Source organism: Typopeltis vanoorti, chromosome 17 (assembly GCF_054136105.1).
Source record: "Typopeltis vanoorti isolate ZY-2024b chromosome 17, IOZ_Tvanoo_1.0, whole genome shotgun sequence".
Lineage (NCBI taxonomy): Eukaryota > Metazoa > Arthropoda > Arachnida > Uropygi > Thelyphonidae > Typopeltis > Typopeltis vanoorti.
Genome location: NC_143565.1, coordinates 114,142,002 through 114,169,702, shown reverse-complemented (window position 1 = coordinate 114,169,702; position 27,701 = coordinate 114,142,002). Strand labels below are relative to the sequence as shown.

General features: G+C 35.2%; 1 protein-coding gene across 2 annotated transcripts in view; it reads left to right on the top strand.

Annotated features, from left to right (window-relative positions):
• Msh6 (DNA mismatch repair protein Msh6) overlaps window positions 1–27,701 on the top strand; it is a 429,489-nt gene that overhangs the window by 89,926 nt on the left and 311,862 nt on the right. For both annotated transcript variants that reach the window (XM_090406801.1, XM_090406800.1), the window contains exon 6: window positions 8,623–8,751. In XM_090406801.1, the coding sequence (XP_090262927.1) occupies window positions 8,623–8,751 (129 nt within the window). The remainder of the gene's footprint in view (window positions 1–8,622; window positions 8,752–27,701) is intronic.

The window sequence follows — 27,701 nt, the reverse complement described above, 5'->3', positions numbered from 1 at the left end:
GAGGATTTGAAATTTGAAGTGATCACCATTTAGTCTTTAGCAGGATAAAATTGAATTTCATGTTGAAAAGAAGAACATGTAAGAGAGTTTTAAACCGAATAAAAGGTGAGTAGCTTTCAGATGAACTGTAGACTAAAATACACAAATATTATTCAAGAAAAAAATGAAAGAGTTTGAGAGCAGTAACCAAACCTCAGAGATTCAGCGGCAAGCCCTGAAGAAAATACTGATTGAGTCAGCCAGAGAGGAGAGGCATATGGTGAGGTTGTGTGCAAGGATAAAAAAATCAGAACTCCCTGTTGGACACAGGAAGTTAAAGAGACAGTGAAGGAAAAGAAGAAAGCATATCAAAAGTTCCTGCCAAATAAGTCAGCTTTTACTCTTACAGAATACAGAGACAAATGTAAGAAAGCGAAACGCTGTGTAAAACTAGCTAAACAAAAGTCATGGGAGGAGTTTGTCACTTTACGACAGATAGTTTTGAAATCATGGGAATAGAACAAAGATCTGTATTTAAGTTTTGTAGATCTGGAAAAGGCATATGACAAGGTGCCAAGAGAGAGAAGCTATTCCAAACGCTACAGTTATATGGTGTTAATGGGACATTACATCAAGCAATATTTAGTCTTCATTTGAGGTGTAAGTCAGCAGTTAGAATTGAAGGAAGTACAGGAAGGTGGTTTAATGTTAAATCTGGTATCAGACAAGGATGTACATTATCCCCTCTCTTATTCATTATCTATATCAGTGCTTCCCAAATTTATGGATGTAAAGGCCCTTTTAATATATTTAAAATTAAAAATTAAAATATTTCACGGCCCCCATCGAAATAAAAAATCGTAATGCAGACATATATTATTATATTTATTGTGATTATATTCAATACAAAACATACACAGCAAATATTGCAAAAATCAAATGCAAACATTACATTTTTAGCATCTTACATGTACATTTGACGTGGTCTTAAAACATTTTAAATTTGTTTTCATTATTTCACGGCTCCCTTCAACAATGCTAACGGCTCACAGTTTGGGAAGTGCTGATCTATATGGATCACTTTATGAAGGTGGAATGGTATCAAAATTGGAGATATTAATGTCAGCTCTCTGCTTTATGGGACGATGTTATACTTCTAAATAAATCCGCTACAAGTCTGCAAGATTCCTTTTCTAAATTGAATAACTGTTGTAATAGATATGCTATGAAGGTCAGCAATAACAAGACAATGAAAATAGGCAGAATCATTGAAAATGGCAACTGCATTGTGAAGAACTTATAGAACAAATAAAACATTTCAGCTACTCAGGCATGGTTTTTTAGTGAAGATGGTAAGTTAAATGTGTAAATAGACAACAGAATCAACAAAGCTGATATGGTAGGAAGTCAACTGAATAAATTTATATGGAATAAGCAAGAAATTAGCCAAAACACTAAATTAGCTGTATACAAGAGTGTTTAAATCAATTTTAACTTATGGATCTAAGAGCTGGGTTAGAAGTAAAACACTTCACCAAAGACTAGAGACTCAGACATGAGAGTCCTGAAAAAGATTAGGGGCATGAACAGATGGCAACAATGGCAATATCATATTAAACGAGGATATTAGGAAAGAATTTGATATTGTCAGCATCCAGGAATGCATTAGCAGAACTAATCTCAGGTGATATGGTCACTTAAACAGAATGGAAGATGAAAGATTAGCAAAGCAAGTGTTCTCTGCCAAGTTGGTAGGAGAAAGACCAAGATATAGGTGGATTGATACAGTAAAAGTGCCTTAGAAGACAGAAATATAAGACCTGATAATATTGGAGTCTTGACATTTAACAGACTGATTTGGAGGAAAATTGTAGAATTGTTAGTGATGATGTAAATTTTTCATGTAGTATTATCATACCTTGATAATACTACATGAAAACTTGAGGGTATATATCGGGAATTTGATGATGATGATGATTGATTTTTATAATTTGTGCATCGTCAAAGTGAAGCCTTTTGGCTCTTTATTTTAGTAAATATGATGGAAATATTTATAGAAGGTACATATTGCAGAAACAGTGCAAGAGTGAGTGGAGATTGTAGTAATAGATGTCATTGGTCAATCTGAGGGCACTTTTATGGTCACCACCCAAAATGTGGGAGCAGTATTCAGTGGTTAGGTGGATTTGTGATCTGTGTAAGGCTAACTGTTCAGAGATGAAGTAGCACCTTTAGCGAAAGAGAAAACCTAGCTTTTTTTGGAAGCTGAGGAGGAAATGGTTGTGGTTATGCCAGTAGCGGCCTGATGTGGGTAATTTCAAGGCAAGAAATCTCATCTTATTTAAAGATTTAAGTATTGTCAAAGTTAATATGGGAAGATGGTTCTTTTTGTGAAAAATAAGATACAATTGTGTATTGCTAGCATTGAAATTGATGAAGTTGTCCAAATCCCCATTGGAGGATGGTTTGCAGATCAGAATTCAGTGCAGAGAAGGTTGATGTTCTGTAAGTTGAGGTGGATTATGTAGTGCATGAAAGTGCACAAAAACTGTATGTTGTGTTGGCAGTCAGCGCCAGAGTAAGTGTTTGTGATATACAGAAGGAAGAAGACTCTGGCATTAGTTGCATAGTGAGAGGATAAGGAACCACCAGGAAGTGTCCAGTCTTGCACTTGAGATTTACCAAACTTTTCCATGGTATTTGTCCAGAGATGAGTGACATACAGGTGCAGATCTCTTTAAATTAAAGGTGCCAAGAAATTATATTCTTGATTTAATCCTTTAACAAATGTAAGCAAACAAAGTTTGCTGAAGTAATATCATGACTAGGCAACTCTTATATAGAGGCTGACTTCATATCACTCCTTAGTATCCCATAATGCAAAACACATATCCTTACAGACAGATATAATGCTGTGTATTGTGAGAAGGTCACTATCCAGACTGGTTTTGAGGTCTCATCAGTTGGAACCAGATCCAGAAGTGATATCAAGGTATATCAATAAAAGTCAAAACTGGTCTGAGTAGTGATCCTTCCCATAATGCATAGCATTATACATGTCTGTCAGGATATGTGCTTTGCATTATGGGATACTAAAGCAAGTGATAAGAAGTCAGTCTCTCTATACAAGTTGCCCAGTCGTGAAATTACTTCACGTGCAAACTTTGTTTGCTTACACTTGGATAAAGGATTAAAGAATATAATTTCTTGGCACCTTTAATTTATAGTAAAACCACAAGTGGAAAAACTTTCAACAGGTGCAGATCTCTTGTTGATCAGTAGTGGCAGAATCCATGCTAACAGTCATTTATTAGCTGGAAATCTTCAAGGTAGTCTAGGAGTTGGGTATTGATAGTTCTCTACATTGTTTCAGAAAGAGATTGGACAATAATTTGATAGTAATGATTTGTCACTCTTCTTAGGAATGGGTTAAACATAAGCCAGTTTCCAGGCTATGGGGTGGATACCAGTGAAGTAAGAGAGCAGAAATAGGCAACATAGGATAGGAGTTAGTTCTGGTGCGCAAACATTCAGGACAGGTGGAGAAATGCCATCAGGACCACGAAACTTCTTAGTGTCTATTACTATTATGGCCTTTTTCTTGACCATTAGTATTATTAAATTGAAGACTTAATTCTGTATGTTAGTCAAGTAGATAATAGTTTAATATCTGACGTTTCACTGACTGATATCTGTCAGCATTTTCAAAGGATACACTGGTAAGCAATAGAAAGTAACAAAAACTAGGAAACTAACCGACAATTCTAAAAATTATATAAAGTTATCACTGTGCGTGATACAATACCTATATCATATCATTGTGTATTATATCATTGTATCATGCACAGTGATAACTTTACATAATTTTTAGAATTGTCGGTTAGTTTCCTAGCATTTGTTACTTTCTATTGCTTACCAGTGTGTCCTTTGAAAATGCTGACAGATATCAGTCAGTGGAATGTCGGATATTAAACTATTATCTACTTGACTAACATACAGAATTAAGTCTTCAATTTATTCTTAGTGCCTAATTCGGACAATTTTCTTCTGATCTCTTTCTGGCAAAAGGATAGAGGAGGCAGTGAGTATTGAGCACATGTGGAAGAATTGGGAGGCATTTACCAGCATCTGTTATGCATTCATTGGAGAAAAAGTATGAAGCCAAGAGATTGGCTTTTTCTGAGTGATGATGCAATCGAGCTGTCTGATTGTATGGGTGGAAGATGCAAGATTTTTGCTCTTATAGAATTTGTTTCAGAAGCATTGATGGTTTTCTTACAGTTGTTTTGGGCTTGGGTATAAGCACTAAAGAAAGATAGTTCTTCTTGATAACCATTTGTGGTATGCTCAGGTTTTTGCTTGTACAACTTTGGCACACATTTTAGAAAACCAAGGTTTAGATAGGGGATGGCAGTTTAGGACCTGTGTGGGTAACATATGTTTCCATGTCAATAAGGATTACATTTTTCCTTAAAGAAAGGATTTGCCTAAAAGAAAGGATCAATAAGGATTACTTTGGTGATACATTCAGTGCATATTTTTGTAATTATTATTGTACGGGCTCCTCCACAAAGTCTTAAGACTTATCGTGGGAGACCCAAACTATTAACACAGTATCTATCATGCCTCTCCTTAAAACCATTAACAAAGTACTCAAAACTGACTCAGGTAACCCATTACATTCATTCACCATTCTCCAAGTGAAAAAATCTAGTCCTCACATGCTTGCTAACCACACTCTTACCCAACTTCCAGGGATGACTTCTTGTTCTATTCCCACTAGCCAAGTGCTGAAACATTTACCCTGCATCAGTCCTGTAAAATCCTTTAAGTAACTTAAATGTTTCTATCATATCCTCTTTTTTTGTCTATTAATCACTTTCTCATCCCAAGAAACATAAGTGACCAGACCTGAGAGACCAATCCAGATGTGGTTGTATCAAGGTTTTATAAAAAGGAATGATAACCACCCTTATTAATATTATTATCATCATCATCATCATCACTACTACGAGGGGTTTAAGAAAAGTAAGGTAACACATTTTTTCCTTTAATAATGGTGAAAGGGAATAAGATAAAACACAATGGGCCCATTGCAGTGTGGTGCTACTGATCCTAGTGTGATCCAAAACAGGTATCTGTGAAGTTATTTTTTGGCAAAAAGGTAATGTCAAAATAGCAGATGGGTTTTGGATGCACTGAATTTAAAGCAGGCTGTGGTGACATTGAGAGCAGGCCTTCATCGAGCAAGACAGAAGACAACATTTCATGCATTAAGGACCTCATTCTTGAAACAGCAAGTGAAATTGACACCTTTAATGAAATTGTTCACAATGTCCTTGGTTTTTGAAAGGTGTGCTCCTGCTGGGCGCCATGATAATTGTCATTGCACCCAGCAAGAGGATTTTCTCGCTTACCATTTTCTTGCTTTGTCTCATCACAGGAGACAAAATGTGAGTTCATCACTTTACCCCAAAGAGCAAACAAGACTCCATAATCTGGAAACATCAACAATCTCCTATGTACAAAAAAAATTCAAAGGTGAATTTCTTGCTGAAGGGAGGAACAGTCAATGCAGATCTTTACTGTACAATATTGGATAAACTGAAAGTCAACATTCAACACAAACAAACAGAACTCCTGACAGTGTGATTTTGGTGCATGACAATGCGACTCCACATGCTGTGCACTTGTGAGTGGTTGCACTGTAATCATTGGGAAACTCTGCCGCATCCCCCCTACCCTCCTCCTATAGCCCAGACTTAGTGCCTTCAGACTCCCATTTGTTTCCCCCTCCCTCCTCAAGAAACACCTTTCTAGAAGGCATTTCACTGTGTATGAGGAAGTTCATCAGGCAGTACAGTGTTGGTTACTGGGTGTGTGCATAGATTTCTTCAGTACTGGTATTGATAAACTGTTAGGACATGTGTATCAATATATTTGGAGACTTTGTGGAGAAGTAGTACATGTTCACTTATTTATTGGCGTATAATTTTAACTTCCTATTATTAAACATTTCTGAGGGGAAAAATGTGTTACTTTATTTTTTGGAAACCCCTTGTACTATTGTATGGGCACTTTCATGGAGTCTGAAGACATGTTGGAGACCCAGTTTATCCACACAATATATCATTCTTGAACCAATTAACAAACAAAGCACTAACAACAACTGATTCCATTCATTCACAACTTTCCAAGTGAAAATATTTACTCTTCATTGCCCTACTAGCCACACTTTTACTCAAATTCCAGAGATGACTTGTTCTGTCCCCTTCTAGCTAAGCACTGAAACATTTCCCCTGTATCAATCCTATTAAATCCTTTAAATAACTTAAATGTTTCTTTTATCCTTTCTTTTTTTGTCTATCAACCAACTTCTGCATTCTACCCCCTCCCCCTTCAATCTATCCTCATAAAGGAACATTCCACAGACTGCTCACAATCTTGTTTGCTTACCTCTGAATCCTCTCCACCACTTCTTCATTCTCAAGAAACCCAGGAGGTCAGACCTGAGTCTAGTAATCCAGATATGGACATATCAAGGCCTTATAAAGAGGAATAACAATTTCATTATCTCTACTTGTTAGTGTGTTCTTCAGTAGCCAAGGAATCTTATGAGCTACCTTAGCAGTATGTCCTCTAAACTTCAACTCCCTGTCTACCACCCCTAAATTCCTAGCTTCATCAGTTCCATCAGTGTGGTACACAGCTTGTAATTTATTTATCCTAAAATACATAACTTTACATTTCTCCACATTAAACTGATGCCCATTATCTTTTGCCCATACTGATTGCCTATTTAAATCACTTAAATCATCAGCAAACAACTGAATATTTCCTTTCAGGGTTATTTCCTATATCACTGAACCTTGTGACACTCCCCTAGTCACCAGCTTTCACGAGGATTCTGCTCCTCCATATATCACTTTTTGATATCTGTGCAGCAGCCACCCTCTTATCTACCTAACGAGTGTCATATGCATTCACATTTGTTCTAATTTATGTAATAGAATTTCATGTGATATTATCTCAAATGTCTTTGCAAACCTTTATGAGAGCTCTGACAGAAAGCAGCCTAGTCAGTGGCATATCCAGTTCCCATGTACATTCTCTTGAAATGTGAGCCAATATCTATCCATTCCCAAAGCTGTAATTGTATTCAGATTTGGCAATATACTAAGTACATCCAGTTCATCAACCACTGTTCTCACATCATTCCCTGTCACCTCTTTCATAATATCTTCACTTGGATGATATATCTTTGCAAAATGATCTCAATCAATAGGTCAACAATTTCATATGCCTCTGTTATCTCTCTGCCATCTGCACTCATTAAAGTTATCCTTTCGTAGTTATTCTTCATCCTATTTTCCATATAACAAAAAAAATTTTTTGATTTCCTTTTGTAATTTCTTCTCATAATCTGATTTTGCTTTCCTTATCACACTGGTCACATTTCTTGCTTGATCCTTGTACTGTTCATGAATTAGCTGGTCACCTTTTTCCTTATATACTCTCCACCACATTTTCTTTGTTTGCAGCTTATGCTTAATGATACTGCTCATCCATCTAATTTCTACCTGATATACTCTCTTGACCTTGGGTATACAGAGTGATATTGCTTCTTCCAGATACCTCTTGACTCTATCCCCATGCACTGTGAACATCCTTCCCTTGCAGATCTTTATGCCATGGAACTGCTACAAGTTGCCTACTAGGTGCATCATCACCTGCCTTATAGTTCCACATATATCCTTTCTTCACTGGAATTTCCACATGTTTTGCTACTTTCCAGTTCAAGACCGTATGATCACTTTTCCCCGTTCAGAGGTGACATTTCCTCCTTTTTACAATCATTAACTAGTGCATAATTGTGCTCTGTCTATTTAGCTCAGTTGTATTTAATCTGTTTTTGATGACAGTTAACTTGGGTGTTAACTTACTAAACTTGTACCATTTTCATTAATCTCATTAATCAAATATTTCCTTCAGAAAAATATATTGAGTGCTCTAATCTTTTTTATAAATGCATTGCCATAAAAATTTGATGTGATAACAGATTTTTCAGAATATAGGATTTCCTTTAGAATATCATAGATATATTGGCTTGGCTGGAACTTCTCAGTTTGTTATTGTGAGTGGTGTTCATTATAGCTTTCAACTAGTGGTTGATAATGGTTTCATCAAGAACAAAATGCATCGAGTGATAATCTTAAATACACTATGATATTAAGAAGACAATGTATGGTCCTTAGGTCAGAATTTTACATTGTAGTGAGGTTATCTTACTTTTGTTTAAATATACTTATAGTGGTTGAAAATAATAATCAGATTTCCTGTATATGTTATATCATCTAAGCCAAAAAAAACTGTTTTATAATAATTGTTCATTAACTAGTAGTAAATCAAGATGGTTTTGTAAAATGGAGACATACCATTCTGTGGTGTAAAAGTTATATTGATTACTCAGTATGTATAGTTGATGTATTCATAATGAGTAGACTTTTCTGAAGATCAGAGAAACTATCATGTGATTTCAAATTCTCCACATTACTCTACATTTTTTTTATTTATTTATTTCTGTTACTCATAGCAGAAACTATTGAAGTTTTAAGGTTGTATCATTTGTTGATTTTCTTTCAGACTCCCAAACAGTCAAAAAAAAAGGCCAGAGTTATTACTCGATCTTCTCCAGAGAGCAGTGTTAAGAACAAAAAAACACCTGTTCATAATAGAACATTGGCAAAGCTGTCTTCATTTTCATCAGGCCAGGTATGTTTAAGAGATAAGTAAAAGTATAGGGATTATTTTTTAACAAACGGCTCAGATAAGAGTTAATAGGGTACTATTTGATATCTTCAGTGAGTGTGCAGAACATTTGTGTTAATCAGTTATGGCACATTTCAGTTCAGAACGTGTGATGTATTTGCACAACAGACACCTTACAGAGGAGATTGCCAATTTGAATGGCCATAGTCCACTGATTAAGTGTAAGCACAAGCAATTTCCTTGTACTAAATAAATCATTGATTGTTGCAAATAGTCTTGGATAGATTTCTACAACCTACAAATGTAGTGTTTTCAGACATCTCAGATATCATTACCTGTGATACTTCTGATTTCATTATTTAAGATCGTTGTGTACTGTTATTGAATATAGCATCTTGTTAAATGTATATTCACATGTGTGCTATAGACTGTACTTAACAGTCGAAAGATGTGTATCTTGAAAGTGTAAAGCATATAAATTGAGCATTTATAATTTTTGAAGTGCAGTCGCACATGACCATAGTCATGTGCGACTGCACTTCAAAAATTCAAAAAATCATGACTGCAAAAAAAAGATTATTTTGTTAAAAAAAAAAAAAGTCATGAATATATCATAACGTAACACATAAGAATGTTTTAAAATGCTAATTAAGCTTTTTTTTTATTTCAAAACATTCTTATGTTTTATGTTATGATACATTAATGACACTTTTTATTAACAAAACAATCTTTTCAACTTGTATATAACTTGTTGTGCACATCCTGCCCACAACAAGTTAGAAACTGGTAGTATATTAGTATACTATGAATGAGCTAAGAACTAGATAATTCAGAAACCCTACTGTAGAGTAAAACAAGGTAACTTTTTTCAGTTCACTTCAGGCCACCAGTTGGTAGAGTGGTGATCTCTAACCAAACCAAAAAAAAATTTCTATCACTTAAAGACTTTCATAAAACATCCAGTGCTACTTGGGGATTTGAACCCATAGCTGTTGGTTGGGGACATCCTCTACTTAGCCAAATAGGAAATTGCTAAATGTAATGTTAGGTTAGACTCTCTCTTATTGCCTAATTGATAATAGTAAGTATAAGTGACTTATTTTCAGTTATTCAAAGATACTGTTAAATCAATCAGAGTTCATGATGCTGTATTTTATCATTATTATTCCCTGTTTATTTACTCGTGTGGAATGTAAAGGTTACTATGATTGTATTATATACTTAACATTATTACAAATTTCGGGGTGCTAAAGGGTCAAAGCTGTATAACTGAGAGGAAACCTCCACATAGCCTTTAAAGGAATGCGGAGAACCGACCAGGGCTTCTGACCTAATGTCCAATCCTCACCTTCTCGTGGTGCACCCTGTTGGGTATCTACTTGGATACCGAACGGATGAGGATGGGCTGGCAATTTGAGATTTAGCCGACCAAATTGTATTCTTATTGATTAAACCAAAATATCGAATGATGGTACAACATGACAAAATTTCATGCCGGCTGGGGCGTCGCCTGGTTAAACAAGGCCCCCGTTGTTTTCGCCAGGGAACCAGGGCAAACAGCGAAAAGTCAGCTACTGGAACAAATCTGAAAATAAACCCCAACTCAACATCACCAGAGTTAAAGATCGGTACTATCAACGTAAGAAGCCTGAATGGAAAAGAAATAGAGCTAGCTGAGGAATTAGATAAGTACCAGATCGACATAATAGAGGGTGACTGAAACAAAAAAGACCAAAACTGGTGAGATCTTTCTGAGCAATAAATACAAAATGTTATATTCAGGCAATGACAATCAAGGAAAAGAAGGAGTAGCCATAGTATTCAACACAAAATACGAGGCTAATCTTCTTGAATGGCAGTCAGTCTCAAGTAGAGTAATGTGGGCAAATATGAGAATGGGGAACTGGACAGTGAGACTTATTTGTGCCTATGGTCTCACAGAAGGTTCTACTAAGATAGAAGTGGAGGAATTTTTTGAGGGTTTAGAAAAAGCAACTGACACAATGAAAAATGAAAAGTTGGTCCTTGTTGGGGATCTAAATAGCAGAGTAGGTAATGATTGTGAGACATACAAAAATATTTTGGGAACATTTGGAGAAAAGAGCAAAGCTAATAATAATGGCAAATATCTGTTGGATTTCTGCTCAGGACATGGACTGGTTATTACTAACACCATGTTCCAACATAAAAATGTGCACAAATTCACATGGAGAGAAGAGGCAAGGAATAAGAAAAGTCTCATTGACTATGCTATTGTTGATAGTGATATTTTCTCCCTGGTGCAGGACACCAGAGTGTACAGAGGATTTGAAATTGGAAGTGATCACTATTTAGTCTTGAGCAGGATAAAATTGAATTTCATATTGAAAAGAATAACATGTAAGAAAGTTTTAAAGCGAATAAAAGTTGAGCAGCTCTCAGATGTGAGCTGTAGACTACAATACACAAAGATTATTGAAGAAAAAATGAAAGAGTGTGAGAACATGAATCAAACCTTGGAGATTCAGTGGCAAACTCTGAAGAAAACATTGATTGATTCTGCCAGAGAGGCATGTGGTGAGGTTATCTGTAAGGATAAAAAAATCAGAACTCCCTGGTGGACACAGGAAGTTAAAGAGGCAGTGAAGGAAAAGAAGAAAGCATACCAAAAGTTCCTGTCAAATAAGTCAGCTTGTGCTCTTAGAGAATATAGAGACAAATGCAAGAATGCTAAGCACTGTGTAAAACTAGCTAAACAAAAATCATGGGAGGACTTTGGCAAGAATATAGAAAATAAATATCAAGAAGGTGGCAAAATATTCTGGAGGTTGTTGAAGAAGCTTAAGAATGGAGGAAAGAGTGCTATAAAAGGAATTAGAGATGATAAAGGTGACATGAAAATGGGAGAAAAAGATATCCTTGAAGTATGGAGTAATTACTTTGAAAAACTGCTAAATGAAACAAGCAGTGATGACAGCACAGTGGTAAAAAACACTGACCAGGCATGCAGTGAGGAATACATATCCATACTTGAAGTAGAAAAAGCCATCAAAAGCTTAAAATGTGGAAAGGCAACAGGAGTAGATGATATTCGACCAAAAATGCTGAAGTATGGTGGTATGAGAGTCTTACAGTGGCTGCACTGCATAGTTCAGAAAGCCTGGACAGAGGGATGAATTCCCGATGATTGGAGTAGAGCTCTCATAGTACCCATATATAAAAAGGGAAATAAAACTGCATGTGAGAATTACAGAGGTATTTCCCTACTGATTGTTCCTGGCAAGATCTATGCAAGTATACTTGAGAAACGGTTGAGAAGAATTGTGGAAGAAAAGCTTGGTGAAGAACAAGCTGGATTCAGGCCAAATAGAGGCTGTCAGGATCAGATCTTCACTTTACAACAAATAGTCGAGAAAGCATGGGAATATAACAAAGATCTGTATTTAAGTTTTGTCGATCTGGAAAAGGCATATGACAAGGTGCCAAGAGAGAAGCTATTCAATACGCTGCAGTTATATGGTGTCAATGGGGCATTATATCAAGCAATACTTAGTCTTTATTTGAGTTGTAAGTCAGCAGTTAGAATTGAAGGAAGTACAGGAAGATGGTTTAATGTTAAATCTGGTGTGAGACAAGGATGTACATTATCCCCTCTGTTATTCATAATCTATATGGATCACATTATGAAGGAAAGTGGTATTAAACATGATATCAAAATTGGAGATGTTAATGTCAGCTCTTTGCTTTATGCGGATGATGTTATACTTGTAAATAAATCCGCTACAAGTCTGCAAGATTCTCTGACTAAATTGAATAGCTGTTGTAATAGATATGGTATGAAGGTCAGCAATAAAAAGACAAAGACAATGAAAATTGGCAGAATCATTGAAAATGTCAACTGTGTTGTGAATGGAGAACCTGTGGAACAAGTAAAACATTTCAGCTATTTAGGTACGATTTTTACTGAAGATGGTTAATTAAATATAGAAATAGACAACAGAATCAGCAAAGCTGGTATGGTGGGAAGTCAATTGAATAAATTCATATGGAATAAGAGAGAAATTAGTCGAAACACTAAATTAGCTGTATACAAGACAGTGTTTAAACTAGTTTTAACTTATGGATCTGAGAGCTGGGTCTGAAGTAAAACACTTGACCAAAGACTAGAGACCGCAGATATGAGAGTCCTGAGAAAGATTAGAGGCGTGAACAGATGGCATCAATGGTAATATCATATTAAAAATGGGGATATTAGGAAAGAACTTGACATTGTCAGCATCCAGGAATGCGTTAGCAGAGCTAATCTCAGGTGGTATGGTCACTTAAACAGAATGGGCGAGGAAAGATTAGCAAAACAAGTGTTCTCTGCCAGGTTGGCAGCAAAACGACCCAGAGGAAGACCAAGATATAGGTGGATTGATACGGTACAAAGTGCTTTAGATGATAGAAATATAAGATCTGATAATGTTGGAGTGTTGACAAGTAACAGACTGATTTGGAGGAAAATTGTAGATAGGAAGTTAGTAATGATGTAATTTTTTTTTCATGTAGTACTATCATATCCTGTACACCCCTTGAGGGTACATGGCAGGAATTTGATGATGATGATGATATTACAAATTTCATACCTACTATCTTTCAAATTAATGTGTTGTGTACCAGCTCTATAATACCATCATCTTTTACTTTTCAGCCTTCTAAGCAGTACTAAATGCATAGTTCACTTAAATCTTGGTATACATATGCACGTTTTGCTGGCCTTTCATTCCCATAACTTAGATTAACACTGCATTCTTGAATGCCAATATTGTCAGGTTACTTTTTAGTATCTTATCTTTTTATATGATTTTTGCCACTAAAGTTATCTTCAACCCATAGTCTTCCACAGAACTTTGTGGTTTTATTTTTTTCTTGGCATTCAGATTCTCAAATCCATGAGTTAAAATTTGAATACTCTCTCATATACTGCTACATTAATATTTTGGCTAATTTCTCTCTTATTCTGTATAAAATTATTTGACTGGCTTCCCACCATGCCCTTTTCGCTTTTATTGCCTGTTTCCATATTTAATTTTCCAATCATCTCCAAAAAATTGCCTAAATAGCTAAAATGTCTTCACTGATATTGGTTTTCCATTGAGGATACAATTGATGTTTTCTATGTTCTTGCCTATTTTCATAGCTTTTGTCTTTTTATTACTGATTTTTATACTTCGAATTGATTCAGTTTAGAGTTTCACAAAGCTGTAGTAGGTTTATTTACTTCTATCACCATCTGCATCAAAAGGGCCGAGTTTATTATTTCCGATTTTGATGAGGCTTAATAGCACTTCATAATGCAATTTATGTAGATGATGAATAAGTGGGGATGCATGCACCTGATTTTACTTGACTCACAACTTAGGTGTAGGATTATCATTTTGTATAAGATTCCATTTACACCATACAATAATTGCAATTTTTTTAAACAGCTTTTCTCTTGCAACTTATCATAATCTTTTATGGCTCTGCAAAACCTAAATATAGATATGCATTTTACTATTTAATTTAAAGTAAAAAAATCTGACCTTATTTAACCTGAATCTAGCTTGTTCAAGTTTTTCTCTTTCAATTTTTTCTTAGCATCTTCTGAAGAGTATGCTTCTATCAATCTTGCCTGAAACACTCAGTGCAGAAATTCCTCTTAATTCTTCCATTATTTTTATACATGGGTACTATGAGTGCTCTACTACAATCAACCAGAATTAAACCTTCTGACCACTCCTGAATTATGTGGTGTAATGCTCTAAAAATTTTTGTACTTTCATATTTGATAATTTCTGGTCACATACAAGTCCTCCAACTAACTTTCCATGGGTTTATAATTTATTTAAACTTTTTCTACTTAAAGCTTCCAGTTTGTTTGTTTCACTACTTTCTACACAGTTTTCTTACATTTTTCTGCTTATTCCCTGAAGGAGGGCAGGAGGTTGCATCTTATGAATGACTTGCCAGGAACTTTCAGTGTTTTTTCTTTTCCAGGACTGTCTCTTTACCATATTTGTTTGTGCTGGACAGGGATAGATCTCAGGTTCTACTTGACCTTGAGATAGGATATGAGAATTTTTGTACTTATTTGTGTATTGGACAGGCATACCATAAATCATGGTGTTTTAAATAAAAACAAAACTGAGTTGGGGGGGGTTGTTTCAGAATGTAAACCAGTAATCAAGGTTAATTCTAGGTTAAAGGTTATTTCCTACAGCTATAAATGGCTGTAGGAAAGATACATATCCATCAAACTAATGGTTGATCATGGCATGTCATCACATGTGCATTGATGGAGCACTATGCAAGCAATTCATCTTGAACAATTTGTTGTGATCGTTATTTGTATTTATTTCTATGTCTATTAATTTATATTTGACTTTTTTTTTGTTTGTTTACTAAGGAGAATTTTTTGTAACTGAAGTAATGATTATTATTATTATCACCATACACACTCTCTTTTTCTTCTTCTTAAGTAGGTAGCCTCTCCAACTTGAAGGTTAGCAAACATGGTACACCAGAGTATTAAAAATCATAGTACACTCTGGTGTGGCATGGTATCCTCGTAATCTCATAATAGTTCTTACATATCCATTTTGTTAAATCATCAACCCAAGAAGTTCTTGGTCTATCAGGAGATTTTCTTCCCTCTAATTTTCCCTTCAGCATTTCTAGACATTTTCCCTGCTGATCATCTTGCTGATCCACAAGCGCTCGTTCAATTCCTGTTAACTTCAGTGCCTCTTCATTAGATTTTTTTCTCCTTCCAAGACATCTTCAGTGCTCACCTATAGCATATCTCATAGACCTGCAATTCCTGACATAACTATTCTGCGTCAGGTTGGTGATAGTGATCATGCAGTACTCACTTGGGAAGTAGTTAAGTTTATGAATGTCCCATTCAGAAAAGGTTACATGCTGAACTACAAAGCAGGAAAGTATGACCACCTGAGGGGTATATTGGGTTCTGTGCCATGGTATCATTTATTGGATGGGAAGGATATCGACAGTGTGTGTGGGAGGTGTTTAAAAATTACTTAAATGATGCAATATCAGAATGTGTCCTATTTATTTGAAGAATAAATTGGAATGAAGTGGATGTGTAATCTAATTAAGCAAGAGATTCATAAGAAAATAATGATGTGGAAGGAATATCATGTGCATACGAATAATGTCAGTTATGATAATTATAAGCAGCAGACTAGCAGAGTCACAAATGTTGTGCAGAAAGCTAAGTCCAAGTATAAAAAGAAACTGGCTCTGCAAGTTAAAGACAACCTGAAAGAATTCTGTCATTATGCTGCAAGTACAAGAAAGAATTAATTTAAAAGAATAATGCTACTGAATGTAGATGGTATGCAGGTGACTGATGCAGAAGTGATTGTTCAACTAATGAGCAGCCATTTTGCTGAAAGCTATCAACCTGGTATATGCAACATTGAACTCATTACTTCCTCTTCACCGTATGAGGAAACGCATGTAGATGAGGAAGAAGTACTAAAGCTGTTGCAAACTGAATAAGAATTATGAAATAGGAACTGCACATGTGCTTAACACGTTTGCTGCCAACTACGAGCATACTCGTAGTTGGTAAACCAGCTGCACAAGCCAGCTACGAGTATACTCGTATGACGCTTACCGCTGGCAACGAGATTACTGTACTGACCTTGAAGAAGTGAAAATGCTTAGCTTGTGGAGCTAGCATCAAACTGTGTATTCTCATAGATGGTATATGCTGTGCACAAGCCAACTATGAGTATACTCATATGACGCTTACCACCAGCAACGAGATTGCCGTACTGACCTTGAAGAAGTGAAATTGCTCAGCGTACGGGAACAGACTATGCTGAAGTAGCGTGGCAGTGAACGTGTTAAAGAGTATTAACCGAACTGGCTATTCCCCTCCAGGCTATATAACTTGAGTCTCGGAACAGTGATAATTCCACATGAGTTGAAAGAATGTATTGTAATCCCATTGCACAAGGGTGGTGCAAAGACCGATGTATCCAACTATTGACCACTCAGTATCTCAGAAGTGGTGGAGAAGATTTTGGAAAGGTTGGTTAGGTCTTGCCTTCAGAAATGGGTTGTCAGAGAATCTCTGCTTTGCAATGAACAGCATGGGTTTACTAAGGGAAGGTCATATTTTAGCAACTTGCTCACATTCTATAATAATGTTACCACTGAGTTAGACAAGAGGAATGGACACACCATGATACTTTTGGATTTTACTAAGGCATTTGACAGAATACAACATAGGCTACTGTTGCATTAATTGGAGAATATGGGATTGGATTATAAACTGTTGGCATGAATATGAGGATGGCTGACTGACAGATATCAAAAAGTGGTATATTGTGAGGGAGGGGGGTGAATCTGCAAGATTCAAGATAACCAGTGGTTATCTTGAATTGATATTCAGTCTGTACATTAATGACATTGGGAAGAATTTGACATGTGACATAGCTATTTGCTGATGATACAAAGGTAAGTAGGGTAATCAAGAGTGCTACAGATGTGGACACCAGAGTGTATACAGAGGATTTGATGGAAGTGATCACTGTTTAGTCTTGAGCAGGATAAAATTGAATTTCATATTGAAAAGAATAACATTTAAGAAAGTTTTAAAGCGAATAAAAGTTCAGCAGCTCTCAGATGTGAACTGTAGACTAAAATACACAAAAAGATTATTGAAAAAAAAATGAAAGAGTTTGAGAACAGGAATCAAACCTTAGAGATTCACTGGCAAGCCTTGAAGAAAACATTGATTGATTCTGCCAGAGAGGCATGTGGTGAGGTTGTCTGCAAGGATAAAAAAATCAGAACTCCCTCTTGGACACAGGAAGTTAAAGAGGCAGTGAAGGAAAAGAAGAAAGCATATCAAAAGTTCCTGTCAAATAAGTCAGCTTGTGCTCTTAGAGAATACAGAGACAAATGCAAGAATGCTAAACACTGTAAAACTAGCTAAACAAAAAGTCATGGGAGGACTTTGGCAAGAATATAGAAAATAAATATCAAGAAGGTGGCAAAATATTCTGGAAGTTGTTGAAGAAGCTTTCTTCTTCGCCCATTCTGTTTAAGTGACCATAGCACCTGAGATTAGCTCTGCTAACGTATTCCTGGATGTTGACAATGTCAAGTTCTTTCCTAATATCCTCGTTTTTAATATGATATTGCCATCGATGCCATCTGTTCACGCCTATAATCTTTCTCAGAACTCTCATATCTGCGGTCTCTAGTCTTTGGTCAAGTGTTTTACTTCTGACCCAGCTCTCAGATCCATAAGTTAAAACTGGTTTGAAACACTGTCTTGTATACAGCTAATTTAGTGTTCCAACTAATTTCTCTCATATTCCATATGAATTTATTCAATTGACTTCCCACCATACCAGCTTTGCTGATTCTGTTGTTTATTTCTATATTTAATTTACCATCTTCAGTAAAAATCGTACCTAAGTAGCTGAAATATTTTACTTGTTCCACAGGTACTCCATTCACAACACAGTTGGCATTTTCAATGATTCTGCCTATTTTCATTGTCTTTGTCTTTTTATTGCTGACCTTCATACCATACCTATTACAACAGGTATTCGATTTAGTCAGAGAATCTTGCAGACTTGTAGTGGATTTATTTAGAAGTATAACATCATCTGCATAAAGCAAAGAGCTGACCTTAACATCTCCAATTTTGATATCATGTTTAATACCACTTTCCTTCATATAGATAATGAAGGAAATCTTTATTGTTAAATCTTGACTCTCACCAGATTTAACATTAAACCATCTTCCTGTACTTCCTTCAATTCTAAATGCTGACTTACAACTCAAATAAAGACTAAGTATTGCTTGATATAATGCCCCATTGACACCATATAACTGCAGCGTATTGATTAGCTTCTCTCTTGGCACCTTGTTATATGCCTTTTCCAAATCGACAAAACTTAAATACAGATCTTTGTTATATTCCCATGCTTTCTCGACTATTTGTCGTAAAGTGAAGATCTGATCCTGACAGCCTCTATTTGGCCTGAATCCAGCTTGTTCTTCACTAAGCTTTTCTTCCACAATTCTTCTCAACCGTTTCTCAAGTATACTTGCATAGATCTTGCCAGGAACACTCAGTAGGGAAATACCTCTGTAATTCTCACATGCAGTTTTATTTCCCTTTTTATATATGGGTACTATGAGAGCTCTACTCCAATCATCGGGAATTCGTCCCTCTGTCCAGGCTTTCTGAACTATGCAGTGCAGCCACTGTAAGACTCTCATACCACCATACTTCAGCATTTCTGGTCGAATATCATCTACTCCTGTTGCCTTTCCACATTTTAAGCTTTTGATGGCTATTTCTACTTCAAGTATGGATATGTATTCCTGACTGCATGCCTGGTCAGTGTTGTTTACCACTGTGCTGTCATCACTGCTTGTTTCATTTAGCAGTTTTTCAAAGTAATTACTCCATACTTCAAGGATATCTTTTTCTCCCATTTTCATGTCACCTTTATCATCTCTAATTCCTTTTATAGCACTCTTTCCTCCATTCTTAAGCTTCTTCAACAACCTCCAGAATATTTTGCCACCTTCTTGATATTTATTTTCTATATTCTTGCCAAAGTCCTCCCATGACTTTTTGTTTAGCTAGTTTTACAGTGCTTAGCATTCTTGCATTTGTCTCTATATTCTCTAAGAGCACAAGCTGACTTATTTGACAGGAACTTTTGGTATGCTTTTTTCTTTTCCTTCACTGCCTCTTTAACTTCCTGTGTCCACCAGGGAGTTCTGATTTTTTTATCCTTACAGACAACCTCACCACATGCTTCTCTGGCTGAATCAATCAGGGTTTTCATGAAGGTTGTTTTCTTGATCATAAATTAGTAAATAATAATATTTGGTTAACCGATCAAGTGTTGATCAATTTTATTAATTAACTGAACCAACTAGTTTCGCCACACTTATCTGTTGGCTTCTTCAGGGCACTTACATATAGGTTTAAACCTATATGTAAGTGCCTTCAAGATGAGTTAAAATTTATTTCCAACAATCTGTACTTGAACGGCTATCCAAGAAGACTAGTCAAAAAATCCTTTTATCTGAACCACCACAAAGAGAACAAGAAGAGATTCAATATATAAAAACGATTGCAATTCCGTATGTAAGTGACATCTCCAACAAGCTCGCCAATCACCTCAAACAAAACAAAATAAGAGTAGCATTTAAACCTATAGATACTATTCGTAAACTACTAAGATCTCCAAAAGACAACCATCCTTTCTACAAATATGCTGGAGTCTATAATATTCCATGCTCATGTGGCTCTAATTATATCGGACAGACTTCAAGAAGCCTCGAAATCAGGCAAAAGGAGCACATAGGCTATGTCAAAAACAACAGGCAGGACATTTCTGGCCTATCGTCTCATTTCTCCACAACTAACCATGTCACCGAGTGGGACAAAAGCTGTTCCCCTTACTTAGAGGAAGATTACCATTCAAGAATGTTCAAAGAAGCAGCCATAGTTGCCCGTTCTACTGTGAACCTTAACAGAAATCAAGGCCTAATACTCCCAGAGATATGGAAAACCCTAATCAGAACCTTAAAAACGGAAGAAATGAACTTTAATACAAACTACAGAAAGTTCCTCTGCAACAGCTAGCTGATCTTGTACACGCGATACGTGTTTCACTCACGTTCAATACTATTTATTTGTAATTATTCTAGTCAGTTTTTATTCTTGTCGGTTTGCAGTTATGCATAATTGTGAGAGTGTTTAAACCTATATGTAAGTGCCCTGAAGAAGCCAACAGATAAGTGTGGCGAAACTAGTTGGTTCAGTTAATTAATAAAATTGATCAACACTTGATTGGTTAACCAAATATTATTATTTACTAATCAGGGTTTTCTTCGAGGCTTGCCAACGAATCTCCAAGGTTTGGTTGCTGTTCTCAAACTCTTTCATTTCTTCTTCAATAATCTTTGTGTACTTTAGTCTGCAGTTCACATCTGAGAGCTGCTCAACTTTTGTTTGCTTTAAAACTTTCTTACATGTTATTCTTTTCAATATGAAATCCAATTTTATCCTGCTCAAGACTAAATAGTAATCACTTCCATTTTCAAATCCTCTGTACACTCTGGTGTCCTGCACCAGGGAGAAAACATCACTATCAACAATAACATAGTCAATGAAACTTTACTTATTCCTTGCATCTTTTCTCCATGTGAATTTGTGCACATTTTTATGTTGGAACATGGTGTTAGTAATAACCAGTCCATGACCTGAGCAGAAATCCAACAGGTATTTGCCACTATTATTAGCTTTGCTCTTTTCTCCAAATTTTCCCCAAATATTTTTCTTTGTCTGACAATCATTTCCTACTCTGCAATTTAGATCCCCAACAAGGATCATCTTTTCCTTTTTCATTGTGTCAGTTGCTTTCTCTAAAGCATCAAAAAATTCCTCCACTTCTACCTTAGTAGAACCTTCTGTGGGACCATAGGCACAAATAAGTCTCATTGTCCAATTCCCCATTCTTATATTTGCCCACATCACTCTACTTGAGACTGCCTGCCATTCAAGAAGATTGGCCTCGTATTTTGTGTTGAATACTATGGCTACTCCTTCTTTTCCTTGATTGTCATTGCTTGAATATAACATTTTGTATTTATTACTCAGAAAGATCTCACCAGATTTATTCTTTTTTGTTTCAGTCACCCCTATTATGTCCAACTGGTACTTATCTAATTCCTCAGCTAGCTCCATTTCTTTGCCATTCAGGCTTCTTATGTTGATAATACCGATCTTTAACTCTGGTGATGTTGATTCGGGGTGTGGTTTTCAGATTTGTTCCATTAGCTGACTTTTCTCTGTTCACCCTGGTTCCCTGGCGAAAACAACGGGGGCCTTGTTTAACCGGGCGATGCCCCAGCTGGCATGAAATTTTATCATGTTGTACCATCATTTTCTATATTGGTTTAAGCCAATAAGAATACAATTTGATCTGCTAAATCCCAAATTGCCAGCCCTTCCTCATTTGTTCAGTATCCAGGTAGATACCCAACAGGGTGCACCACGAGAAGGTGAGGATTGGACATTAGGTAAGAAGCCCTGGTCGGGTCTCCACATTCCTATAAAGGCTATGTGGAGGTCTCCTCTCAGTTATACAGCTTTGACCCTTAAGCACCCCATTTTTCCATATTAAATCTACTACTCATTTGTATAGTATCAGAAAAAAAATTTTAAAAATAAATATAAAAATATATGCAAATTGGGCCTTCTAAATCCTCGCATGTTTCTGTAGATAGATTTATAAAGGCAAAATATGTTTAGTTGGAAACCCCTGAGTTTGAATCCCATCTGTGACATGAGGAGCCTTTATAAGAACTGTTACGTTTGGTGAGTTAGCTAGTCTTGCAGTGAGAGGGGAGAGGATAGCATGATTTGTCTTCAGAGAAGTGGTCATTCCATGAAGCAAGCAAATTGAATATGAAAATACAAGAAATTAACAGGCAATACACAACGGTTGTAGCCTTGGTTAATTTTTAATGTAATTCTAACCAGTCATAATTTTTTTAAATAACTGTGCTATCCAGTTCTCATAATTTTATTAAGATTTTAACAACTAATGGAAGTGACATTTATTATGATAGGTATTTTATTAACTGATGATATTCAAACTCCAACTCAAACCAGCAGAGTTCAAGATACACCATCAACATAAGACTAGTCAAAGAAATACAGCTAGTAGAATTAGATGAGTACCAGATTGACATATGTGGTATTGCCAAAAAAAAAAAAAAAAAGACATAAACAGGTGTGATTCTATAAGCAACAAATATGAGATGTTATATAGGGTCTAGTAGAAAAGTAATATTTTTTATCACCACAATTGGCAGCATCATTGAACCAATGATGATGCATATCACAAAAATGATGGAGAAGAGATATCTTGAACAGTATTGTTTGATTAAATTTTGTGTTAATGACAGCATTATGTTCATTATGTTCAATAAAATTAACTGTTGTATGGTAATGATTCTTTATCCCATGTCCAAGTGTTTAAATGGCACAAGATGTTTGTCATCTTTTTTCGATAGCCATGCCTTGGTCCATCATATCTCCTGGAGCAACTATCAATGAAATTTCCTACAAAGAAATTCTTGAACATTTGTGAAAATACATCTTACAGGTGCATCAAGAGATTGTTAAATGATTGAATCTTGCATCAAAATAATGCACTTTCTCTTTCTATGCTGTCAATTTATGATTACTCTGCCAAAATATGCATTCTGATTGGCCACTGTACTCCTGACTTGTCTCCATGTGATTTTTTCTTTTTTTACAAGCTCAAGAACAAGATGTAAGGTACCCATTTTAACACTGTAGAAAACATCCAAAGAGCCATGACAGGGGCCATAAACAAGCTAACAGAAGAGGACATCCAATCCCGTTATACTGTATAGAAGGAACATTGAAACTGGTGTGTTTCATGTGATAGGATTTTATATAGAATATAACCACAATGTATCACATGATTGAATATCCGATTTTATATGAGTTTTTGTCCCATTACTTCTAAACCATTTATTCTGGCAATAATAATCAAGGAAAAGAAGTGGTTTCTGTAGTGTTTAACGCTAAATAAGATGATGATCTTGAATTGCAGATAGTATTAAGTAGAGTGATGTGAGTAATCATCAGAATGAGTAATTTGATGATGACTTATTCGTGCCCATGGTCTTGCAGAAGTTTATATTAAGAAAGAAGCGGAGAAATTTTTCTAGGAATTAGGAAGACAGCTGATGCAATTGGTGATAATTTAAATTAGAGGAGTTACTTTGAGTATGACCACGATATATCACATGATTGAGTATTCGATTTTATGCGTTTTGTCTCATTACTTTACTGCTAGACCTTTTATTCTGGCAATAATAATCTGGGAAAAGAAGTGGTATCTATAGTGTTTAACACTAAATAAGAGGATAATCTTGAATTGTAGACAGTATCAAGGAATGATGTAATCATCAGAATGAGTAATTTGATGATGACTTATTTGTGCCCATGGTCCTGCAGAAGTTTATATTAAGAAAGAAGTGGAGAAATTTTTAAAGGCATTAGGAAGACAGCTGATGCACTTGGTGATAATTTAAATTAAACTTTAATTTTAATTATTAATTTATTTAAATTTAAATAAAATTAAAATTAAAGTAAACATTCAAACTTTGTTTGTTGTAACACTTGAATAAAGGATTAAAGAAGAATATAATTTCCCCAAACATTTCTATATGATTACCAGGCATATAGAAATGTTTGGGGAAATTTTGGAGAAAAGAGCAAAAGTAATAATGATAAGTACCTGCTAGATTTCTGTTCAGGACATGGACTAGTCATCACTAACACTGTTCCATCAAAAAGATGTGCACAAATTTTACATGGAGAGAAGATGCAAGAAATAAGGAAAATTTCTATGTTATTGTTTCAGGACACAAAAGTATATCGAGGATTTGAATGAAGTTTCCACCATTTAGTTTTGGGCAGGATAAAATTGAATATCATGTTGAAAAGATAATTGAGTAAGAAAGTTTTAAAAATAGTCAAATTTAAAGTTTCAAAGGTGACCTGTAAACCAAAGTACACAAATGTTATTCAAGGAAGAAGAAAAAAAAAATGAAAGAGTTTGAAAACAAGAACCAAACCTTGGAGACTCATTGCAAGATCCTTAAGAAAACATTGATCCATTCATGCTTGAGTTATCTACAAATATAAAAAAAAAAAAAACATAACTTCTTGGTGGACTTAGAAAGTTAAAGAGGCAATCAAGAAAAAAGAAGAAAGCGTATCAGAAGTTCCTATCAAGTAAGTCAGAAAATACAGAGAAAAATGTAGGAAAGTGAAGTACTATGTAAAACTAGCAAAAAAAAAGTCATCTGAAGATGACTATGAAAATAAATATTATGAGATGGCAAAATATGCTGGAGGCTATTGAAAAAGCTTAGAAGTGGTAGAAAGCATACTGTAAAAGGCATCGGAGATGATAAAGGCAACAAGAAAACTGAAGTTGAAAATATTCTGGATGTCTACAGTAATTACTTTGAAAGATTACTGTATAAAATGATAAATGCAAGAACAGTGGTGGAATGCAATCAGGAGTATATAGATACAAATCAATAATCAAAAACTTAAAATATTGAAAAGCAGCTACATACTCGCATATGGAGGTATAAATGTTTTACAGTTACTATGCTTCATAATTCATCAAAGTGTGTTTAGAGGATCGAATTCCAGATGATGAGAGTAGAACTTGCATGGTGGTGGGTTTTCCCTTCAGCCGTTTCCGACCCTAGGTGACTAGGGTCAGAAATGGCTGAAGGGAAAGGCACTGCCTACAAAGTGTTCCTGGTGAGATTTTTACAGGTAGTTCACCATTGCTTTCTCCAAACCCCCATTTTATTTTATCCGGGCTCGGATGTATTCATGACTATAATCCTGTATTCACAGGGCCAGTTTTGCCTGTTATGGGAGACGAAAAACGAGTTTCCGGGCAAAAAAAACTCCCTATCCCCATATGAGAACTAGCCTAACTCACCTTTCATTGAAGGAGATCAGATAAAGGTTCCTCACATCACTGACAGGAATCGAACCCAGGTATTTCCGACCAAATGGCTTCGTCTATACTGACTGAGCTATGGAGGTACAGAGGACTTGCATGGTACTCATGTATAAAAAAGAAAATAAAACTGAATGTGAGAATTAGTGGAACTTCCCTACTGGGTGATACTGGTAAGATTTAGGCAAGCATACTTGAGAAGTGTCTTAAGAAAAATTGTGGAAGGGAAACTTAAAAAACAAACTGGATTCATGCTAAATAGATGTTTTCAGAATCAGATTTTTATTTTGAGACAAATAGTTGAGAAATCATGGAAATATAAGAATCTGGAAAAGGCATGTGACAGGATACTAAGAGAAGAGCTGTTCAGAACACTACAATTATATCGTGTAAATGGAACATTGTACTGATTGATACACAATCTATATTTGAGTTGTAATCCAGCTGTTCGAATTGAAAGAGGTGAAGGAAGATTGTTCAATATAAAATCAGGTAGGTTTACAAATTATTTCCACTTTTATTCATCATCTATATAGCTCACTGTAATTGGAGATGTTAATCTCAGCTCTTTATGCAAATGACAGATTTCTAAATAAATCCAATACAAGTCCACAGGATTCCAAAATAAAATTGGATAACTGTTGTAATAAATTTGGTTTCAAAATCAGCAGTAAAAAAAAAAAACTATGAAAATATGCAGAAACATTGAAAACATCAACACTGTCCTGAATGGTGAACCTATAGAACAAGTAAAACATTTCAGCTATTTAGGTGCAATTTTTAGTGAAGATAGCAAATTAAATATGGAAATAGATAACAGAATTAGTAAAGATGGCATGATAGGAAGCCAGCTTAATAAATTTATATGAAATAAGAGCGAAATTAGTTAAAACACTAAATCAGCTATATACAAGACAGTGTTCAAACTAAGTTTAACTTATGGACCTGAGTGCTGGGTTAGAAATAAAACACTTGATCAAAGGAGACCATAGGTATGAAAGTTCTGAGAAAGATTAGAGTGAACAGATGACATCATCAGTGGCAGCATCATATTAAATATGAGGATATTAAGAAAGAACTTGCCATTGTTATCATTCAGGAATGTGTTAGCAGAGCTGATCTCTGGTGATAAATCACTTAAGCAGAATGGGAGAGGAAAGATTAGCAAAACTTTTTTTTTTGTCAGGATTTGCAGGAAAAAAGACCCAAAGGAAGACCAAGATCTAGGTGGATTGATAAAGTATGAAGTGACTTTGAAGACTGCAATATAAAATCTGACAATATGTCTTGACTGTGACAGATAACAGATTTATTTGAAGGAAAATTGCTGGTTGGAAGTTAGTAATGATTTAAACTTTTCAAGCAGTATTATCATAATATCTTCAACATCCCTTTATATATATCAGGATGTGATATTAATGGATCCAGTCTCAAATAAAAATGTTGTTGGCGATGGTTATTCTTTTTAGAACTTCTTCATGATCTCATCATCTATCACTCAAATCTAATATCATTCTGCACTTTTAAAAAGAAAAGTCTTGCACTTATAATTTTATTATATTTTAGATAATGTTGTCTTTCCTTGAATAATTTCATAATGAGTTTTTATGAATCTTTTTGTCCTGCTGCACATTCTTCACCTATTTCATTTGCAGATATCTCTGAAGCCTCATTATGAGACATCTTTATTTTGTTGTTGTAGTAGTCTAATACCTTATATATTTTTTCACATTTACAGATGTGGTGGGCATGGATGTTTTGCAAGTAAGACCACACCCTATTATTGAAGGCCTGAAATGGATTTAAAATCTCATTTTTGTTATCTAGATCAGAGTTTCTGGATTATGTAACTGTTAACCCATCTGCATGATATACTAATGCAGTACTAATATACGATAGTATTATGACCCCTGATAATAAAATAATACATGCATGCACATGCATAGGATTATTCTTACCAACATTCAGTCTCAAGACATTTAACATCTGATCCTCTAATTTATTTATAGTTGTCACAAACTCAGCCAAACCATTGAGAATGTTCTCATCTCAAGTTTAAGTATTAGCTGACATTGTTAGATGAGATAGTAATAATTTCTTTTATCTATAGAGTGATAAATTAGCAGGTTTGACATTTAGACTCATCATGCTGAAAATTTCATGTTCAAAAAGAGGAGAAATATATATATTTGAATCACTGAAAATGTCAATGTCAATTTTTTTTTTTTTTTTTGCTTCAAGAGCAAGAAAAATTTATAAGCAGAGACATCTTTCTTTAATATAGTATCAAGATTAATCACAAGTGTTTTTATTAAGATTAATTTTTATATAGTAAATTATATAAAG